The 21702-nt window shown below is 47.7% G+C and overlaps 1 protein-coding gene across 5 annotated transcripts in view; it reads right to left on the bottom strand.

Moving 5' to 3' along the window:
- GOLGB1 (golgin B1) overlaps positions 1-21702 on the bottom strand; it is a 294232-nt gene that overhangs the window by 158451 nt on the left and 114079 nt on the right. For all 5 annotated transcript variants that reach the window (XM_086918651.1, XM_086918690.1, XM_086918672.1 and 2 more), the window contains one exon: positions 15272-21348. In XM_086918651.1, coding sequence (XP_086774777.1) covers positions 15272-21348 — 6077 coding nt within the window. The remainder of the gene's footprint in view (positions 1-15271; positions 21349-21702) is intronic.

The raw sequence follows: 21702 nt of genomic DNA, 5'->3' as shown, positions 1-21702 counted from the left end.
TCCAAGGTGAAACCAGGCATCCCCGGCGAATGTGGGGGGCCGTTGTAGAGATGAGGCAAGCTAATGCCCAGAGTTGCCGAGTGTGATCCCTGGTTAGAGTAGGCACAGAGGCAAGAATTATCGAGTCCGCTGACCCTGGTCCACGACCCTGCCGCGTCGGGAATTGAACCCTGGTCCCGGGCCGTTCTCTGCTTTCGGGTCTGCCGCCTCTAACCAGTGAGCCACACCTCTCCACAAACACATAACCAGGAGCAGTATCAGGAATGCAAGTTTATGCCTATATTTAAAGGTAAGTGGCCCCTCCGGTGCAGGGGTTAAGGTTACATATACATGGCAAAATGTTACTCACTGCGTCTCGCCATCCCCCGGGTTCCTGAGGCGGGGGAAGTCTGTACCGCAGCTAGGTTCGCCAAGTATTCACCTTGTGATGAGTCAGTGTTGTATACGCCGTAAGCTTGGTTCCACTCCGTGTGGGGGGGAATGGTCCCGGGAACTGCCTCAGCCGAGGAGGTCCACTGTCTGCAGCGTGACACTCGGAGGAACTCCAGATTGTTGGGAGTCCGGTATTCCATAGATTGCCTCATCGTCTCTTGGAAATGCCGCCGGGTTGGTGTTGGGGGCCAAGGACGGAGTCGGCGAGCTGCTGATTTCAGAGACTTTGCACAGCGCGTCCTGCTGTTCCTGTAGGATCTGGTCCGCTGGCGTGGAGTGAGCCGGCGACTCCCGCGTGCGGGGAGGTGTGGGTGTCCCACGTCGGCGGTGCCGCCTCGACCGCGTTGCATTGCGGTGTGTCTTTGCGGTCCTCCCGGTGTTCCCGCTATGCCTCCATCCAGCCAGATCTCGACTTCCTTGGGGCAGTGAAAAAGTGTGTCTTATCCTGTGCCACTACTCTTAACTTGGCAGGGAGGAGTAGCGAGTACTTGAGGCCCGCCAGCTGTAGCCGTCTCTTTACCTAAAGGAAGGAGTGCCGTTGTCGTTGCACTTGTATCGTGTAGTCGGGGAAGAACATCACAGTAGCATTGTCTATCTGGATGTCGCCAAGCTTTCTGGATTCCCGCAGGATCGTGTCGTGGTCTCTGTAGTTGAGGACTCGTACAATTATAGGACTGGGGTTTGAGCCTGGGGGTGAGGGCCTTGTGGGCACCCTATGCGCACGTTCCACCACGAAGTGGGGCGACAGCGCACCCTCCGGGAGTAAGTCACGCAGCCAGTCCTCCACTCGTCGGGTGGGGTTAGACCCTTCCCATTTCTCCGGAATGCCTACCAGGCGGATGTTGTTCCTACGCGCCCGTCCTTCTGCATCTTCGGCCCTGTCCTCCAAGAACTCCACTCGATTAAGCAGGTCTCGGATGTGCTTGAGTCACAGTGGGCTCCAATGTTGCCACCACCCCCTCCAGGGTCGTAGTGCGTTCTTGTAGCTTTTTATGATCGGCTTTGAGATGGGTTAGGTCAATCGCCACGCTGTCGATCTTGGTTTCCAGGGAGGTGCGGGTTTGTTGAAGGGATTCTTCAAATCGTTCCATGACGGCTAGCACATTGTCCAGTTTAGACGTCACTTGCTCCGCATCCATTTTGGTCGTCGATTTAGGCAGTTTCACTTTCGTTGACGCGCTCCCAGTGCCAGTCCGGGTCTTCACTCCCCCAGACATGGGCCAGGTGTGGCGATCGCACAGGGCCTATGTGTAATTGGGGTGGCTCTAAAGTCTGCGTCAGGTGGGGGTGTTTGCACGATCTTCTCAGCGCGTCCTGTAATCAGGGTCTCAATGTAGTCCGTGTCCTGGGAGCCACTCCCGTGTGCCGTTGCTTGGGCTGGCCTCCACTACCAGGGGCCGGCGGTGGGTCTGCACAGCTCCGGGGCCAGTAGGCGTCCCCGTTCTTCCGTTAGGCTCGTTGGCATGCAGGAGGTTGTTTCAGTGCTATAATGCATTTCGCCTCTTATGCCGCCCAGTCGCCACTGCGGGGGAGGGGGGGCTCACCACTGTCCACTGCGTCCCCTGTCTCCGCAGTTCTCCCCGGGCATGGCCGTCCGTCTCCGCTATCCAGCAGTTCAACTCTGCAGCACCGTGGCGTTTTCCCACTGCGGCAGGGTACGACAGCCGCTCTGCACTTTATGTCGGCCTACGCAAGGGCCCGGAGGCAGGGGATGTCGTCCTGTCTCCCTCCGTCGTCGTTGTGGGCTCCGGCGGTGTCCAGGTTTGGCCGCAGCTCAAGGCCCACCGCGCAGGCAAGAGCCGCCGGCCCATCTGGTCTGGTAGTGCAGCGTGGTAGTAGCGCTGGTCCGCTTCTCGAAGTATCTGGGTTCTTCCCTCACGCGGCCGGCAGTGCAGCAGTTGGGCGTAGTATATCGTCACCCCCGCAGCCGCGGCCGCCGCCGGTTCCAGCGTTTTCCAGGTGGCTGGGTCCCCCCCATCCCGCCGATCCTCCAGTCGGGCCCCTCAATGCTTCGTTCCGTTGGGGTATTGTAGCTTAGGGGGGGGTTCGCCACAGCAGCGCTGCCAGGAAGCCGGGGCTCTCCGGTCTTCCACTCCTACCTCCGCTGGCTCCGGCGAGGAATCGCGTAGGTCGCTACTTTAGGCCTAGCCGCTCCGCCGAAGCCACGGTCTCGCGTTGGCAGGTCCGCCGGCATAGCAGCGTCCAGGGCAGTCTTGTTCCCCCAGTAAGCGTCGGTGCGGATCTCAGCAAGCGATCCATCCCAAAAGTTCGTGTCGGATGGGCAAGCCTCACCTCCGGTTCCGCCCGCAGCCACAGCGCTTTCAGGATGTCTGTGCCCGGAGAATCGGCCCGGGCAAGGGGAGCTCGGATCGGAGCTCTACCCTGCCACGTCCGTCACCATTGCGCGCCAAGCCACGCCCCCTTGCGGGGGTAGGTCGATACGTGTAAATGACCTCCTAGATTTTGTTGTCGGGAGTAGGTCCTTTATTACACTAGGGTTCACTATCGTCTGTCCCTCGTGGTCCATGCCCTGATCTGAGGGTATCTCAGCTTTTTCCTGCTCCTTAGTTTCTGGTATCTTCAAAATGTTCTGTGAGGGTCTGCCCCTAGTGACCGCCGTAGTCGTTGGTTGTTTAGTTAGGGGTCGATGGGCGGGTAAAGGATGGGTCGTGTTATTAGTGCAAGTGTTATGTACAGTAGGGCGTTGTTGCTGGACAATAGACTTAGTGTTTGATACGCTAGTTGATTGCCCTGGGGTGGTCGAGCCGCTGATCACTACTCTCTCCAGATTGTCAATTTTGAGCTTTACCCTTTCCAAGAGGGGAGCCATTAGGGATTTCATAAGATGCTCAATTTTACTTAATAGACCCTCGTTCTGTAAAGGGGAAATTAAAGAGGAGGGTAGAGTATCATTGATTCGGTCCCGAGAACCACTGTCACTACTTGAAGCTGGTGCTATTTCAAGCACTCTTTTATTATCATTCTTCCTCTTGTTGTACTCAGTGTGACAGCTGCCTTTTTCTGCTTCTGTTTCTGGCCCCCCACGTTCCCCTTAGCATTCTCTATAGGTGGGCGTTCCGAATTACTATGATTTGACTTGAGCCTAGCTTTTTGTCCTCTAGTTGTAACCCTCGGGCTATCGTTGCTTACGCTTTGAGGGGAAGCGGGGATCGAAATTAGACTGGTAAATGAATCAGAGGGCCTGCTAGCTATAAGATCCTCAGCTTGAGGAAGGGAATCGGATAGAGGCTCATTCAAAAAGGTAGTAGGGGTCAGGGATAACCTGGTTGGCAGGGGCTGAAACTCCGGTGATACATTGCTTCTAGTAGGGGGACTATTATGGGTATTTAGAACATGATGGAGTCCTGAGAGGGAGACGAAGGATGGAGCCAAAAGTGAGTCCTGAGAGTTAATGGTAGTTGTGGATATGTTAGAAGATGGCAAGGGGGGAAAGGACCCAGCAGGTAGTGAAAGACGGCGTTCTGTATGTTCTATGGCATTAGCCACCACCCCGATGGTTTTTTGGAGCATACGGTCGATTGCTGTCAAGCTGGGTAACAGGGGTTTTGGGCCCGACTTTTGCTTTGACTCTGGGGCAAGCATCGCAAAGCGGTTTATCCCAAAAAGTGGGCGCTTAAGTGCGGGGATAGAAATTACCAATGAACACGTTCTAATATTGGGACAATGGTACTGGAAAATAATGTACAATACAAAGCATAAAAATTAACCAATCTAAAATGATAAGAAATAATGTGGCTCACAGTGATTGAAAGGAGCCTTAAATGTAAATGTAAATGTAAATGTGCTGGACTTGTAAAGCGCACAGCTGCCCGTAAGCGTCCCGGCGCTTGCTTAGGGAACCCGTCCTGGTATTCCCCTGTGAGAAACCACGGCAGGGTGTCCACAAGGTGAAAGCCAGGCATCCCGCCACGAGGGGCCGTAGTGGAGATTAAGCAAGCTATTGCCCAGAGTTGCAGAGTGTGACCCCGTGAGTTGAGTAGGCACCAGAGCGAGAATTGTCGAGTCTGTGGAATTTTGAGCCCGAGACCCGCCGAGGCGGGGAATCGAACCCTGGTCCACGGTCGATCTCAGCTTCCAACCCCTGCCATGAAAACCAAGGGGGGTTGCCCGGCCCGGCCCAGCCTCTTTCGGCCACTAACGGCCAAGAACGGTCCCGCCCTTGTCCCGGGCTTCTCCCGGGGCGTTCCCGCGCCACGGGACGATAGACTGGTTAAATCACGCCTGTAGCTTGGGGCGTGTCAATGGTCCGGCCCAGGTGTGCGGGAACAGACGGAGTCCTGGAACTTGCAGTCCCCCAGTGCAGGCAGTAGTTTTCCAAGATAGCGCCACTCCCACTCAGGGCACTAGTGAAAAGAGAGTCTTTTTCTCCCTGTAACTCCTCAAGAACGGGTCAGATCACCGTAGCCAGATAAAACACCAAAGCGGGAAGGTTCGCTCCCAGAATACGCCGCAACCACCACCAGCGCTGCGGCACCCTCTTCACTCTATGCGGAATGCGTCTCCGCGGCAGAGCCTTTGTGGAAACTTCAGCGTGCAAAATTGCTGACACTGAAATTCATTGCCGGTGGTGAAATGATCTAGCCAGGGTTCACCTATTGCATGGAAGATGCCTAGCAGTACCTACGGGTGTAACAGGCATTCATGTCGGTTTCTAAGTTCGGCTGTCCTAATGTTTAGAGATCTTATCAGGTGGTTCACCACCAGAGAAATTCTTTAGTGGTTTAATCACTTTCAGAGGTGTACAGCCTCCTGACAGGACCTAAGACCACACTCTGCCCTGCTAGTTGCAGCTGTTGTGGTGTCCATAAGCACCTCTAGTAGTTCTCCTTTGATGGTGAGCCAGTGGGCTCTATTCGGCCAGAGAGCAGAGCCCTCTCATGGCCTCTCCAGCCCAAGAGTAATGCATCCATCACCAGCGTCAAATCTGGGTGGGGTAAGGTGAAGGGCCTGTCACTGACCTAATCGGGGTCTAGCATCCACCACTGAAGATCTTTTGCAGTCTCTTTCTCAATCAGGATATAATCTGGGAGATTCACATGTTGCTGTGCCCCCTGAGACTTCAGATCCTAAGACAGAGCCTGCGAATGCCTTCTGACATGTTTCTCCAGCAGGATGCAGGAGCAGGAGGGCTAGCTTTCCCAGAAGCCTTAACATCATCCACACTGAGATTCAGGACAGAGGCTGAAACATCAAGATCATAGTCTGAATGTCCTGAACTCATCGCTCCATGGGAAAGGAGCGAAACTGTACCTTATCTAGAATGGCTCTGATGAACTGGAATGTCTGCGAAGGAGTCAGATGAGACTTTGACATGCTGATAGTGAACCCCAACGATGTTAAGAGGCTTGTCCATGTCAGGAGGTGGTCTACAACTGTCTGGGGCAAGCCCGCCTTCAACAGTAAGACATCAAGGTATGGGAAGACAGGGACCCCTGACCTCCGTTGGTGTGCTGCAAGCACCACCATCACTTTCGTGAACAAGTGAAGGTCAATAGTGAGGCCAAGAAGGAGAAATGCTGCGGGGGTATCGTGAACCGCAGACACCACTTGCAGCTCTGCAGGACAGGGATATATATAAATAAATGTCCTGGAGATCCTCCAGTTTCCACGGTCTAGGGAATACGGTGTTTGGGCTTGTGTAATCTTCATGAATTTGTCTTTTTGCGGGAAGGCATTGAGAGGGTGAAGATCCAGAATAGATCAAAGGCCTCTACCCTTCTTCGGCACAAGGAGTCGCAGGATTATCGTCCAGCTCCTACGTATGAGGTCAGAACCCTCTCTATGAACCCTTTGGACAAGAGGGCCTTCACTTCCTGCTGCAAGACGAATATGTGGACCTCCATAAGCAACCTTGATGCTGGTAGAAGCCAGGGTGGGGAGAAAAAAATGGGAGGGCAGAACCCTGGTGGACAATTTGGAAGACCCATATGTTTATAGTAATGGCTTGCCACCTGTGGAGGAAATGCTATATGCTGCTTTTAACTGGATGGCTGTTTCGGAAAGGACGTACTAAAGTGGTTTTGCAGTTACTGAAATGGTGGGGGACTAAGCTGCACCTTGTCCCTGATGCCTTCGAAGCTATCTATGTGAGCCATAACCCCGGCCACGAAAGGGATGGGAGACCTGTTGGGCTGGTGGCGTTGTCTGAGATTAGCAATACTGAAAACTCCCATAATCGCCTCAGATGGGGGCAAAACAGTTGGATGGAATTGTCTGGTGTGAGCAGTCTGGACCAAGGAATATGTCATAGCCCTGCCTCCTTCTCAGTTCTAGAGCTGAATCCGCTTTCTCAACAAAAAGGAGCGAGCCTTCAAATAGCATGTCATTAAAGATGTCTGGACGTCCCCGGGGAAGTCCGAAGACCTCCACCAGGTGTGGCACCAAAGCACCACATTCATGTCAATTACCCAACCTAAGTAATTGGTTGTGCCCAAGCCGGAACAAATCATAATCTTTGCTGCATCATGCCTGTTAGATCTGGGGATCTCTAGTTGCCAATGATATTCACCTTTGTCCAAATAGGGACCCTTACTTCTAAATCAGGATAAGGGGATTACACTCCCTAATAACCCCTGTTCACCCCTTTGGTAGCTTGGCACGAGCAGACAAGCTTATCTCAGAGGCAGTGTGTTAAGCATTTGTGAATATACACAGTAATACAGTGAAAACACTACAGATGGACACAACACAGGTTTTATAAAAATAAGTATTCTTTAGAATTAACACAAGACCACAAACGAAAAAAATCCACAATACTACACTTAAGATTACTTAAAAAATGATAAAACTTGCTTAGTTCAAGTTGATGATAGATGATAGATGTGACAAAGTTCTCAACAAAGTACCTGGATGAGTAAAGCAAAGTAAAGCAAAGTAAACAAAAGTTAACAAAAGTAAACAAAAGGCTCGCAAAAGGGGAGATGCGTCGGTTCCGTGATCCGGGGGAGATGATGCGTTCTTGCCTCAATGCTTGCGCAGAGAAGGGGATGCATCGTGATTCTTACCGGTGCGGAGGTGATGCATAGATTCTCGGCCTGCGGGCCCGTTGCGGTGCGCAAGATGGTGCCTTGATGCGATGCGATGATCCGGTTACAATGCGAGAAGATGGCATCCTTGATGCGGCGATGTGATGATGATGCGTAGACGCCCTGGCAGCCTTGCGACGACTCTGTACTTTGAAGCCGCGACAAGCCCTGCGACACGCTTCTCCAGTGATGCGATGGCGACTCTCTCGATGGCGTCATGCTTCGCCGGTGATGCGACAGCAGGCAGCTTCGATGAACACATGCTTCCTTGGCAAAAGGTTTCTTGTTCCAGAAGTGATCTAAAGTTCTTCGGATCAGGGTCCCAATATTTATACCCCAAAATTCTTTGTTCTCTGAAGGCAGAGAGGCGTCTGCCTAGTCCAAACCAGTTCCTGAGCACTTTGTTTACACAACTCTCTCCTTCCTTTCACTGTGCAGGGCACAGACATCAGCCGGCCCACAGGAGGTGGAGCCAGCACAGGGGAGGGAAGGCACAGCTCTGGAGCACTTTGTTGACAAGATTCCTTCTCTCCTTTCACAGTGCAGGGCAGAGACATCAGACAAGTCACAGGAGGTGGAGCCAGCATTGTAGAGGGAAGGCCCAGCCCTATTCAGGTCCCAGTGTCACGATTCACTCCCTGTGCTCTCGTACCCACCACCAGGGGGCCACATAGTGGGACTTTCCAGTCTTCTAATAAGCTTCCAGACCGTCCCCTGCATGCATATCCTGACTTTCAGCCATTTCGACACTTATTGGAAATTAACATCCATTCCCAATCCATTCCGGGTTTTGTGAAAGCCAGCCTGCTTATACTTGAAGCCAGCCTACTTATGCCTGAAACTCCCTTACCCAGAATTCCCTACTCACTGCTTTGTCTCCACCCCTGTAGGCCAAGGATGGGTGGAGGAATTTAGCTCACCTGTGGCTGGCTGATGCTAGCCTGCTCACACCTGATGCATATGATTACTGTGAGCTCTTTTAAGCCCCAGCTCCCTTCAGGCCAATGTTGGTCATTGTAGCCGTTTACTGGTGAGACCGATCCTTGTTTCCAGTGCTCCCTGAGCTTTTGCTATCCTTGTTTCCAATGTTTCCTGAGCTTTCGTTATGTCTTGTTCCTGACCTGCTGCTGTTTTCCTTGTTTCTGAATTAGCACTGTCTGCAGTGCTACCTTGACCCCTGAGCCTTAGTATTCCTTGTTCCTGAACTGCAGCAGTTTCCCTTCTCCTAAATTAGCACTGCTTGCAGTGCTACCTTGTTTCCTGAGATCCTGAGCTATAGCTATTCCTTGTACCTGAATTAGCACTGCCTGCAGTGCTCTTGTTTCCTGATGTTCCTGAGCTATAGTTATTCTTTGTTCCTGTTCCTGGGCTTCAGCTATTTTCTTGTTCCTAATTTGCATTGCTTGCAGTGCTCTCTTGACTCCTTGTTTCCTGAGCTGTAGCTAATTCCCGGTTCCTGAACCAGCACAGCTTGCAGGGCTACCTTGACTCCTAAAGCCGTAGTAATTCCCTATTCCTGTACGAGCACTACCTGCAGTGCTACCTAGACTCCTGAGCCTTTGCTCAATTCTTGTTCCTGTCCTAGCACTGCCTTCTATGCTACTTTGTTTTCTGGATTCCTTAACCTGCACTATTCTAGTATACCATTGTAGCCTACCCTTCTGTATATCCATTTCCAGTCCCTGCCTTTCTTCCCAATTCCTTGGTTCCAGTTCCTAGTTTGCTGTCTTTATATTCTGCTGTCTTGCTTCTGTTGCCTTGTATGTTTGTTACCTGCTTTCTGCCAAGTGTGCCCCATGATTTCCTTCCTTTCCTGTTAAAAACTCCTCCTTGCTAGCTCCTTGTCTATTGTGCTTGTGTTTAGTTCCACCCTCTTGCTGTTACTGCCTTGCGTGCTCCTGTTTGATCACCAGGATCCTTGCAATGGCAGGCCTGAGAAACACTTTAGAAGCTGCTCCTGTGGGTGGCACAACTAGTGCTGCAAGCCTTCCAGCAGCATTTGATTTACAAGCCCTGGGCACATATGGTGCTTTATACAAGGGGCTGACGGGTAAATAAAATAATCCAATCATGGAATCACTAATTAGTACATCAATTTAACATAGGGAGCACTTGCACTGTGGCACTGAATAGCAGTGGCACAGTGTCCAAAGCATAAAACCAGCAAAAACATATCAAAACAGAGGAGGCAATCCGTCAAAATGGAAGGGAGACTCTCGCCAATGATGCCAGGTCTAACAATGCCCTTCCTGGATGGTATGGGTTAGCGGTGCCAGAAAGTAATCCGGAGCTGCTAGCAGAATTTTGGACACTGTGTCACACAGCCAATGGGTGTAGCAACTGACTAGGCAACTGGTGTTGACAGACCGCGGAGCAAGGCTTGCAGAAGTAAATATCCGCTTGCCAAATGTTTCTGTCCTTTTGGATTTATCTTCAAGGTGGAATTGTATGGAAGGGGTTAAGATTCACTTTGAAGGTGGACGCCTGAAGTACCAAACTCTCCGGTCTGATATGTTGTGTGGGAAAATCAGGGCATTGTGGCGTTGGGTACCTGTGAGGGCTTCATTCACATGCGTAACTAAACTTGAGGGGGCTACCCTGCAAAGTACATGGAGGAGCCCTTGCTCTGGATTTAATCTGGAGCTTACAGGCCAGAGTACTGTGGTGAAGCGGCCTTCTGCATCTCGGGCCCTCCCGCACTGAGGGTTCAGCGGGGGCCTGTGTTACGCCACTGGCTTCATTAAATGGTAAGAAAGGTTCAATGGGTACCATGGTCAGGATGGAGGACCTCTGTATGGACATTATTATAATTTTGCAGCTTGTATAGTGCTTGGTTACTCCATTATGGAGTGTTTCCACGCTGGATTCCATCATGGCTGAGCTCATTAAGAAAGGACTGGGCGGAGTATTACTATGGGGTACGATTTTTCCTAAACAGTACAGTTATAGATGTTTTATAAAAGCTGATTCAGATGACTCCACTCTGAGGTGCAGAGGCAGTGAGTTCCACTGCTTGGCAGCCAGGTGCCTGAAGGAGATGCCACTGAAGCATTTTCTATTGTATTTAGGAATGCAAACCAGTCGAGTTCAAGCCGATCTCAGGCAGCGTGTGGGGTGGTACGAATGTATCATAGGGCAGAGATATTTCGTGCCTTTGCCCTGTAATATTCTGTTGGCAAAACACAGGGCTTTGAAGGATATCCTCTACTCAATAGTGAGCCAGTGGAGAGTTTCCAGGGCACAGCAAGTGGGGGTTAATCTGGGGATATTTAACAGCATCCGAGCTGCCGCTTTTTCACCAGCTGGAGCCCCCAGATAGAGAACATAACAACAGTCTAATCTGGACGTCACCAGGACCTGGACTGCCGTCTTTTTGGCACAGTCCAGGATGAGCCCATGAATTTTCTTAAGCATTTTTAGAATCCCAAAACAGGTACCTGTGAGGGCGGAGATATCTTTGGAAAAGGATAGTGTGGAGTCTAACCAAACATCATGATGTTTGACTTTGTGGCTCGGAGGGGGTGGAGATCCTAACATACTGGGCCACCACCTCGAGGACCAGATGGAAGGTTGCTTCCCTACCGCTAAAATATAAATTTTACTGGAATTTAGTCTGAGGCATATATGTTTCCTCCAGTTTGCCATGTCCTCTAGGCAAAGCTTGAAATCCTCTGCCGCTTGGCAGTTGTCCTGGGCCAAGGTGAGGATCAGCTGTGCGTCATCTGTATATGACACTATCTGCACCCCATGCTTGTCCAGAGGGTCTGCCAGCAGTCGCATATACAAATTTGAAAGGGTCAGGCTCAGTACTGGGCTTTTTGGCTCGCCCTGTTTCAGATGTAAAGTGGACTAAACAGAGTCATTTGGAAGGCACGATCCTCCAGAAAGCTCGCCAGTTAGCCCAGTGGAGTGCCGCCTACACCTGAGTGGGGTAATCTGTCAAGTAACAAACTGTGAGAGACCAAATCAAATGTGGCGCTCCGGTCAAGCACGACTAGGGCCGCCGTTTGACCTTAATAAGCAATTTTGCGGATTGATGAAGATGAAGCTGTAGTTCAAATACTTCTGCCGCCCTGCACATAACAAGAATGAAGGAGGCACTTCACTCTGTTGTAAGGCCTGGAGGAGAAACAAGGCCAGTGTCTGGGTAAGTATCAAAACCACTAGCATCTTGTAGTTCTTTGAACCAAATGTTCTGATGGTATTGAGGGACAAACTCAAAGTTATGCTTTGTTCGCCCTAAGTTGGCAGGGTATGCCCAGACGTGGGTCCCCTGCTCACTTTGCCACTGGATTCAATCCAGCCTGGCTGATGACGGTTGGTTAGCCAGAAACCGGTCCCAGGATGCTTGTTTCCGGTCCAGAGAAGACATGGGCAGTCGGGCTGGACTGTTCCCATGAGGCACAGGGTCAGACTGATTTGCATATGGCCATGTCTGAACTGGGGTGGCGGAGTGAGCTAAAGAATGATGATGGATTAAACCCAGATCAGTGGACTGGGGGTGAGTGCTTGCAATGTTCTACACTCAGTCCATCATCCCCTTTGGGTTTGCTTTGTTCGCCCTAATTTGGTAGGGTATGCCCAGACATGGGTCCCTTGCTCACTTTGCCACCGGATTCAAGCTAGCCTGGCTGATGATGGCGGATTAGCCAGAAACCGGTCCCAGGATGCTTGTTTCCGGTCCAGAGAACCGGTCCATGTCTGAACTGGGGTGGCGGAGTGAGCCAAAGAATGATGATGGATTAAACCCAGATCAGTTGACTGGGGGTGAGTGCTTGCAATGTTCAACACTCTGTCCATCATCCCCTTTCTTTTTACAAACTCAAAGTTATCATTGTCATCAGAGTCAGAATCAAAAATATGGTGTAGGGCCTACGCCCTGCCACATAGTAAGGGCACTGTGTCTGAATCAGAAGGGTTACTGAGACGCTGCACTCTGTTGGGATCAAAACAAAACTCCAATGGGATTAAAACACAGCCTCAGCTAAGGTAGAGACGGGATCGGCTCAGAGTTGTAAGCGCAATAGACTGCAGATCTTCCTCCAGCGCCAACCGCTTCCGCACCAGCGTCGTTTCGAAAGTAACTGGCGCTGGGGGTGGCACCAGAACCAAAGTCATGTGAGAAACATGACACATGACTGAAGGCTACTGCAGATTCTTGGGGCATAAAGACATGCTGGCGAAACCGGTAAAGTGCAGAAGATGCACAGCATGGCATCCCTTAAGGACCTTGTCTTACTGAAGCACTGTGAACGGACCTAAAATATCGGGGTGCATTGGGACCAGGTTCACAATCTGCTCATCAGGAGATCGGGAACAAACCCAGGTGGCATACTGACACACCTTCGGAGTTCAAGTGTGGTAGGAAGGGGGCGATTTTCGCTTAGATTTCTTGTGCTTCTTCTTGTACTTACCCAAAGACTTCAACTGTGACAAAGATCTGTTGTGGGAATGACTTTGGGGCTGGGAGCATGACCTTCCTTTGAATTTTGACAGGTCACGGCATGGAGTCTTATGATTTTTGGCAACGTATAGTTTTGTCTAGTGGTCCCATTTAGCCTTTGGATTAATCTATGAACTGTAATCGCCGGCCGTGGAGTCATAGTTTGACCCCAAGCACCATAGGAATACTTTCAAAGGGTCTGTCACAGACACCTATCTGTGACAGTCCCTACATGGCTTAAACAGTTATCCTGGGAGGTGACATATTTTCCCTGCACACTGGAAACATTTGAACATTTGTGACAAAATAGCTGAAAAAGGACGTAGGAGTAGTACTAAATCCGTGTCTGAAGGCACTGAAATAAAGGCACTGAGGTCAGCGTGCATAGTTGGCACTGATATGCAGCTCCAAACCAGAACGACATTGGCCAAAGCCACACTATACTACCTCCCAGCACACAGGAGCACTGCTTTAAAAGTTCCAGGTCTAGTTTAATATTTGTTGAATATTCACAAGGGGAGAAATCTGCAGTCTGAAGTAGCCATCAAATATTTTTTATACAAGTGATAACGGTCTCCTGACCATCAAAGATGGAAAATAGGAGGCATCATGACCGACCCAGTCATACTTGAGGCCATTCATAACATAACATGGGTATTTGTAAAGCACCCATTCACCCGTAGAACACTCCTGAGCGCAATGGCTGTTTGGTCACCCCTCCCGGGCCACCCAAAACAGTGATACGCACTTCCCTGTTTGTTTATGCAGGCTGCATTACAGTCTCCTGCATGGAGAACATGCCCAACCCTCCAGCCCCTGGCTGAGCGCTGTATCACGGTGTTCAGACCAATCACAATGCTGCATTGAAGCATTGTGATTAGCTGCGGGGAGCCCTGGTCTTCCTGCTTCCTTGAAATGCAGAAGGTACAAAGTTCCCCGAGAACATAGAAAAAGGAGTGTGTGTTTTTGTATATTAGGAGAGTAGAGGCAGGGAGCAAGAAGCTCCCTTGTTGGAACTGAGAGGCCTCACACACCCAGCGAGCTAGATGTCAAGCTTCATCATTGGCCTCTTGCTCCTCGTCAGACTGGCGCTGCAATTTCTGACGGGCGCCTAAAAGGCGCTCTGTCAGAGTTCTTTTGTTCCAGCCAATGGTTGTGTGCGTGTGAGGGGTAAGGTGAAGGTGTAGTCGTGTGGGGATAGTGATTTAAAAAAGGTGAGTCAATTCACAAGGACATTTATTCGCGTAACTGACTCCCTTGGTTAAAAGGTGGGAGGGGAGATAGAGACTGTAAGGGGCACATCGGAACTACCTCGAACCCTCTGGTCCTGCTTCCTCACAAGTAGCCAGGAAGAGGATGGGACGTGACACAGGAGAGGCGGCGGCGGCTGGCCAGGAAGTAAGTGATTTTTCCTTTTTTTACCTGACCTCCCCCCAAACCTCCCTCCCCCCCCCCCCCCGCGCCCTCGCCCCCACCCGGCCCATTGCTGCTTCTAGGCAGCAGCTGTGACTGCTGGCAACATGCCTCAAATGAGATCATGGGTGAACATACAAAGACATAACATCTTCTTCAATTATTTTCTTTCCAGTCTGAGATTACATTCTGCACCTTGCTCTGAGAGACTCCTACAAGTTTCAAATGTTTGCCTAGATCATCTATAGTCGAGTAATATCAAAGTGCAAGTGTGCGCCCAAAAGGCGGTAGGAACTAGGGGCCAACTGTGTTCCATTAAAGAGCTGTAGGGCACAAAAGGTAGTAGCCTCAATGCATTGGTGGACCAAGGATAAAGAATGCAAGAGAGGATGCCAAAATAAAGAAGAATCTGCCTTCTGAATAAGCAGTCAGTGATGGCTTACACTAGATCATGAGCGAACCTATACAACAAGGTTTATTTACTCAGCATAAAGCATGTGGTGGAAAACGGCCACTATAAATGCTAGGAAAGATACTTAAAATATTTAAATAACCACTCAATAGTAATAAATATATATGCCACCCAAACATTCATAAAGAGAATTTGCAGTCATTATAAAAGTTGTTTGTACGGATAAGATCAAACTACAAACATCTGTTTATGTTACTCATGCAAGGCAAAATGCACATGGTAGTCCTTTGTCCCCATAGAAAGCTTCAGAACTAATTCTCTAAAAACTTGTATAAATAGGATGTCCATGTACAAATGTAGAAATATTTGTATAGATGTCCCTAGCAACTCAAAAGAGTGAGAACAACAGGTACATAAAGGAACTAAGCTATTTTCTCCTGAGCGAGGACCATACTGCATTTGGGATCTAGCAAGAGACAAGAAGAAGTTAACTGAGCATAGCTCTAGTTTACAAATTATGTTTACCTGGATACTTTAATCTGCAGCTCCTCCACAAGAATGGACATCTGCTTCGCTTGATCTTTTAGCACCAGGCAGGCCTTCTCCTTGGCCTGGATCTCTTCCTCTTTTTTCTGGATGGCACTATTAATCTTCTTCTCCCATTTCTTGGATTCATCAATAACACGATCTCGGTCATCTTGGAGCGAGGACATGCTCCTGGTGAAGGCTGCTAGCTTTGCAAGGTTTTCATTGAGAGAACTTTGGAGTTCCTTAGTGTCCTGGTTCTTCTTCTCCAAGGAATTCTGAAGATCTAGTAAGGCCACTTCCATGTGATTCTTCTCTCGCTGGAGAGCATCCAGTTTCTCTTGCATGTTCTTGGCCTCTTTTGCAAATTTGTCTCTTTCTTGTTCTATTCGCCGTTCAAGCTCTTCATCCTTTTTCTTCATTTCATGTGTAGCAGTATCTTTTGATACCTGCAGTTCTTCCTTCAGTTTCAGACTTTCAGCTAACACTCTTGCCGTCTCGCTTTGGGTATCGTCCAAAAGGATCTTAAAGGAAGTCAACTCAGCCTGAGTTTTTTTGCGCTCTTCCATCACTTTTGCTACACTCTCTTTGGCTGCAGCCTGCTCCTTCAATGACTCACTCTGCACAAATTCCAAGGCTTTCACAGTTCTCTCTAAACCAGAAATCTTCTCTTGATATCGGATACAATCTTTCTGGAGATGTTTCACCTCAAGCTGCTTTTCCCTAAGGAGTTCTTGTAGCTCTTTAGCATGAGTCTTTCGGCCCCGTTCACCAGTCTGAACAGCTTTCAGTTTCTCTACAAATTCATTCTTCATTTGTGACTCTACCTCCCTTTTCTCCCGTTCCAACTGCCGCTTTTCTTCCTCCAGTTCACTTATCCTAACTCTGAAGCCTTGGAGCTCTAACTCTAAGCTGTCACTTTTGGACTGGAAATCTGTTGCATCTTGTTGGTAATTACCAATACTCCCATTCAGTTCTGCTAACTGATTCATTAGCCGCTCCTCCAAATCATCTTTCTCTGCTTCAAGCGTATCCTTCAGCTTTGTAACCTTGTTAAGCTCCTCCCTTGCTTCCCTGTTCTTTGCTTCCATCTCAGAAATTGTTTCATGAAGGAGTTTCACCTCATTGCTCTTGGCTTCTACCTGACTCCTTAAGCCATTTGCTTCTCCAGTCAATACTTCAAAGTCAGCCTTCACTAGTGGCAGCTCTTCATTCAAAGCACTTTTAATTTTTTCCAGCTCTGAAACTTGATATTGGAGCTGGGAGATCTGCTGAATGTAGGTGTTAATTTCATCATTTGAGCTGCCTTCATTAGGCTTCAGTTGCTCTTGGGCCAAGACTGTCAGAGAAGACTCTGAACAGCTTTCTCTATTTACTCTCTCTTCAATCGGTTCCTGAGATGTTACTGTTATTGGAACAGCTGTAACTGTTTGAACAATCACATCCCGCTGGACAAGATCTTGTAGCACCCTATCTCCTGCCTCTGGGCTTTCTTTTAATTCAGTTTCCTTAGACTGCAGTTGAACTCTTAAAAAATTCGTTTCTTCCGCCAGAGAAACATTTTCAGCATTTGCTGCTTTAAGCTGGTTAGCAAGAACCTCCCTTTCTGACTGTAATCGCTCCAGCTCTTCCTTTAGATTTCCATTTTCTCCAGCAGATGCATCATAAAACTCCTTTTCACTATGAGATGGAAGAAGCTCAGCACGGAGCTTCTCATTTTCCTCCTCTAGCTCTAGGATTTTCTGCTGCTTTGATTTTGCAAACTTTCTCATCTTCTCCTTCATACTCTCCATTTCACGTTCTGCCTCCTCCAGCTGCTTGTCCACTTCTTTTTTCTGGACCTCTGTAGCTTTCATTCTACTGAACAGCTCTTGCTTTTCCAGCCGAACAGTTTCCAAAACTCGTTGTATTCTTTCAGTCTCATTACTGACATTCTCATATGACTGTAAGAGTGTTTCATACTCTTTCTGTAATTCTCTGTGTTTCTCATCCCAATCAGAACTTTCTGCAATCAGAGAATTCCGGAGCACAACCATTTCCTTCTCCATGCTCTCTTTCTCTTGAGTGATCCCCTCTAAAGCAAGCTTTAGACTTTCGCAGGAGGAAGCAAGATTTTGATTTTCCAGGAGAGTTTCATCAACTTGAGTAATCAGTTTGTCTCTTTCTTCCTGAAGTCTAGCGGACTCCTGTAAGAGATTTCCTTTCTCTGAGATCAAATTAGTGAGATCATTCTCCATGACAGTCAGTTTATTGGTGAGATCACTAATTGTGTTTGTGGCACTAGCCAGCTTCTCTTTCAATGACTTGCTTTCCTTCAGAGCTTCTTTTCTTGAGATAAGTGCAGCCTGAAGTTTTCTATGTATCTGTTGTTTGGATTTGTTTTCTTCTGCCTCCTCATCCTGTTTCTGTTGGACTTCAAGAACTTCTGTTTGAAACCTTTTGCTTTTCTCCTCATGGTCCTTGGTCTCCTTTTCCAGCTGTGTCTTTAAAGCTTTGATCAAGTCTACTTTCTCTTGTACTGTGTTCTGCAAACTTTGAATATCCTCATTTTTTTCTCTGAGTTGCTGGTTAAGAAGCTCTTTTTCTTCATTTCGGAGGCTCAGAAGACTTTCAATTTTCTCTATTTGCGGTTGCAAATGTTTCAGTTCATCATACTTGGTCATCTCTACTTGACTCTTCTCCAATTCTAATTTCAAGCATGCAACTGTGTTCAAGGCTTCATTATGGGAAAGCTTTGAAGACTCTAAATCTGACATTAGCTGTACTATTTGATTTTGCAACAGCTGGACCTCTCCTGAATTCTGGGAAAGCTCATTTTCCATACGAGCTATCTGTGTCTCAAGTTCTGCTTTTTGCACCTTCAACTCCTCAATTTGTAACTTATACTGGTCCACTGACAGGCCTTCACCTTGAAAAGCATCTGTCCGTTTAAGAGTATCTTCCACCTCTGAACTAGTGAATTCCACCCATTCCTGTCCCCATAGCGAGTCTTGAAGTTGTGTTTGGGATGGTACACTCTGCTCACATGAAACTGGTAAGACAGCGACTGTGTCCTCCTGCGACTGCTTCCTTCTGTACTCTTCCACCTCCATTTGCAGCTCTCGGAGTTGCTCATGGACTGATGCATTTTGCTGGTTTTGCTCATCAAATCTTTCCTGCAGAAGGTTATAGTCTTCCTTCTGTTGTTTCAGCTGCTCTCTGTGATGTCGATCTTTCTCTTGGGCTTTTTTTATTGTGTCTTTGCGTGAGGCCAGAGTCTCTTGGACTTTCTTCTGGAGTTGCTCTTTTTCCTGTTCCAAATTTGAAATTTTATCTTCCAGAAGCAACACTGGACGGTCTTGAGAGGAATCAGATGCTATGGTAGTGTTAGTGCAATCAGGAACGTGGGCCGCATCACTGGTAGAAGGACGTACTTGGATGCCAATCATTTTCTGACTAACAGATTGATTTTCCAGCACTTCTACTTTTAAAATCTCAATAAGGCGGACCTTATCCTGAAGGTCTAGATTCACTTTTTCAATCAAAGCCTGTAGCTTCTCTTCATTAGCCACTCTATCTGCTAAGTCTTTCTTTATGTTTTGTAGCTCTAATTCTTTTTCAGAAAGTTGCTGTTTCAGAGTGACATTAATATTCTGACGTTCTAGGAATTCTTGTTCCTCTACTTTCAGTTTACAAATATTGTCTTTTTCTCCTGTACTGCCTGTAATTACATCGTCTCTTCTAGTTTGTCCAGCCAGAAGCACAATCTCATTTTCTAAACTGTCTATCTTTCTCAATAACTCTTTGCGGTTAATAAGAGCTGCCTGTAGCTTTCTTTTCATGCGTTCATTGTCTTTCTTCTGCTCTTCCAACTGAACATTTAAGTCACATTTCAGCTTTAATGATTGAGCATTTTCATTCTCAGTAGTTTCCAGGGGGTGCAATGCTTCGTCCTTTACATCCTCCACCACAATCATTTCATCCTTCTGGAGATTTTCTTTTCTCAGCTTTTCCAACTGACTCACTAGCTCTATGTTCTCTTGCCGTAGGCTGTCCAGAATTCCGTTTTGCTGAAGATTGTGATTTTTGAGGGTTTGCAACTGAATACTAAGCTCCTCTTTCTCCTTTTCCAGACGTTCCTTCATCTCATCTCCTTCCAAAATATACTTATCTCGGAGGGTGTTCAACTGATTTAATAGTTTTTTGTTCTCTTCCAGCATTTCATCCATATCCATACCCTGTTCAAGGTGATCGTCTGAGGAGATTTCCAGTTGATGCTGTAGCTTCTCTTCTAGCTGCTTTTCAAACACTTCACCTTGGTGTACAATCTCTGCATTTTTCAATGTTGCTAGTTGTGTCATAAGGTCTCTATTCTCAACCTGCAGTGTGGCTAAGTGCTCTATTTGTTGGAGATTTTTGTTGTTCATGTCTTCCATCTGAAATTTGAACTCCTCCCTTACTCTTTGCAACATTAGGTCACTTTCACTTTGTTGTAGAAACTGTTCATTTTGTAGAGTTGCCAGTTGAGCCTGGACCTCCTCTCGCTCAATTAACAGCTTGTCCTTAATTTCCCTTTCATGAAGAAGCTCATTCTTATTAGTCTGCAGTTGAGTCTGCAATGCTTCTACTTCCTTTTCGAGAGATTGAACCTTCAAGGTCTGCTGCTGAGGCTCTCCTTCCTGGCTCCTGGCTTGTAGCAGAAGTTGGAGCTCATCGCGCTCTCCTTGGAGCTGCAGGTTTTCCTTATTCAGGCATGCTAACTGAAATTCTATTTCCTCTTTCTCTCTTTGAAGCATGGCTACAGCTTTCTCTAGTTCCAAATACTCATTTGATTTGTGAGACAGGTCTCCTGCCTCATCTTCTGTCTTAACTACCTGATGTGGTGTCTCCTCTCTGCTATCTAGTGATTCAAGTTGCTTTTTTAGTGCCTTCAGATCGTTCATGAGAGAAAACTTTTCTTCATTTAGCACAACCATTTTCTCAGACATGCTGCGGCTGATCTCCACTGTCTGCTGCTCCTTTTCCGACAAAGCTTCCCGAAGACTGTCAATGTTGTTGGCATTTTGGGACAGAAGCTGTTCAGTCTCTGCTGCTTTTACATCTTTCAATGAGAGTTGTAGAGAAAGCTCTTCAAGCTTGTTCAGGTGTTCCTTCGTATGCTCCTGACAAATGGTTACCTCTTCCTCCTTGGCTTGCAGCTGACTAGACAGCTCCTTTACTAGGGTGTTTTGATCACATAACTGATGTTGAACCTGGTCGAGGAGCTTTTGCAGAGCTTCAATTTTCATGTCTTTGGACTTTGATTCATTTTCAAGGCTATTTAGCTGCTCACCTAGTAGACTGTGCTGCATTGTGCTGCTTTCATAGTCAGAAAGTCTTTCCTTTTCAGCATCTGCCAGGTTCCCCTCAAGGCGATGGAGTTGGTCTCTAAGCCTCACTAATTTTGAAGGATCGTTCTCTTCAATGTCCAACCCAACATGAACCATAGTATCCTTTTCCTCAGTTTTCCCCTTGTATTCCATGACCAACTGGTTTAATTGATTAATTTTGGCGTCTCTTTCTTCAAGTTCTCTCTTGTAGGCATCTTCTGCATTTTGGAGATGTAATATTTCCAACTGCAGTTTTTGCCAATCTTGGTCTGGTGATTTAGTTAAAGATTGCCCCATAGCTATGGTTTCAGGAACGATCTCCAGGCTTTCGCCAGATTCACATGAAGTGTACATAATAGAGTCCAGGTGCTGCAGACTTCTAATGGTTTGTACTTCCTGGTGTGAAACATGCCCTAGTGACTCCTCCATGTGTACCAAAGAGGTTATGCTTTCCTCGGTTTGTATGTATGAGGCATGTTCAATCTCTTTTTCTGCTAGAGATTGCCTCTCTGATACCTGACCTTCCGGGGTATCAGTCATAGATTCATTGTCTGCAATTTTTGGAAGCTCAATCTTCATTCTTGACATCTCTTCTTGAGCATCTTTCAGGTCCATCATGAGGATGGAGAGTTCTCTGCTTCTCAGTTCCTCAGTCTTGGTCAGTACAATTTCACACACTTCTGCAGATTGCACATCCTGACATGTTGCAACAATATCGTTTCTGAGGTTCTGTCAAAATAATAGGGAACATGGGGTCAAAGATGGTAGAATTTGAAAGTTAAACACTGCAACAAAAGCCAACATTTTTGTGGTGAGGTGAGTATCAGCAATGTACACTAAATGACCAAAATAAATTACTTTACTAATGACTAAAGAAGGCAATAATCTGGAGTTCCAATCTGAAGTTCTAAAACTTAAATTGAAAATACAGATTTGACTGTTGACAATTCATAGAATACCAGGTGCCTGTTAAGTCACTTCATGAGCAAGTTAGTAGTTTACAGTGTTAAGTAGTTTGTGCAATAAACAATGTGCTGTTCTTTGGTTCAGAGAAGTAAAGGTGCATAATATAGACCTGTAAAT

This window comes from Lissotriton vulgaris, chromosome 1_1, assembly GCF_964263255.1.
Source record: "Lissotriton vulgaris chromosome 1_1, aLisVul1.2, whole genome shotgun sequence".
Taxonomy (NCBI): Eukaryota; Metazoa; Chordata; class Amphibia; order Caudata; family Salamandridae; genus Lissotriton; species Lissotriton vulgaris.
This window is presented reverse-complemented; position numbering and strand designations above follow the sequence as displayed.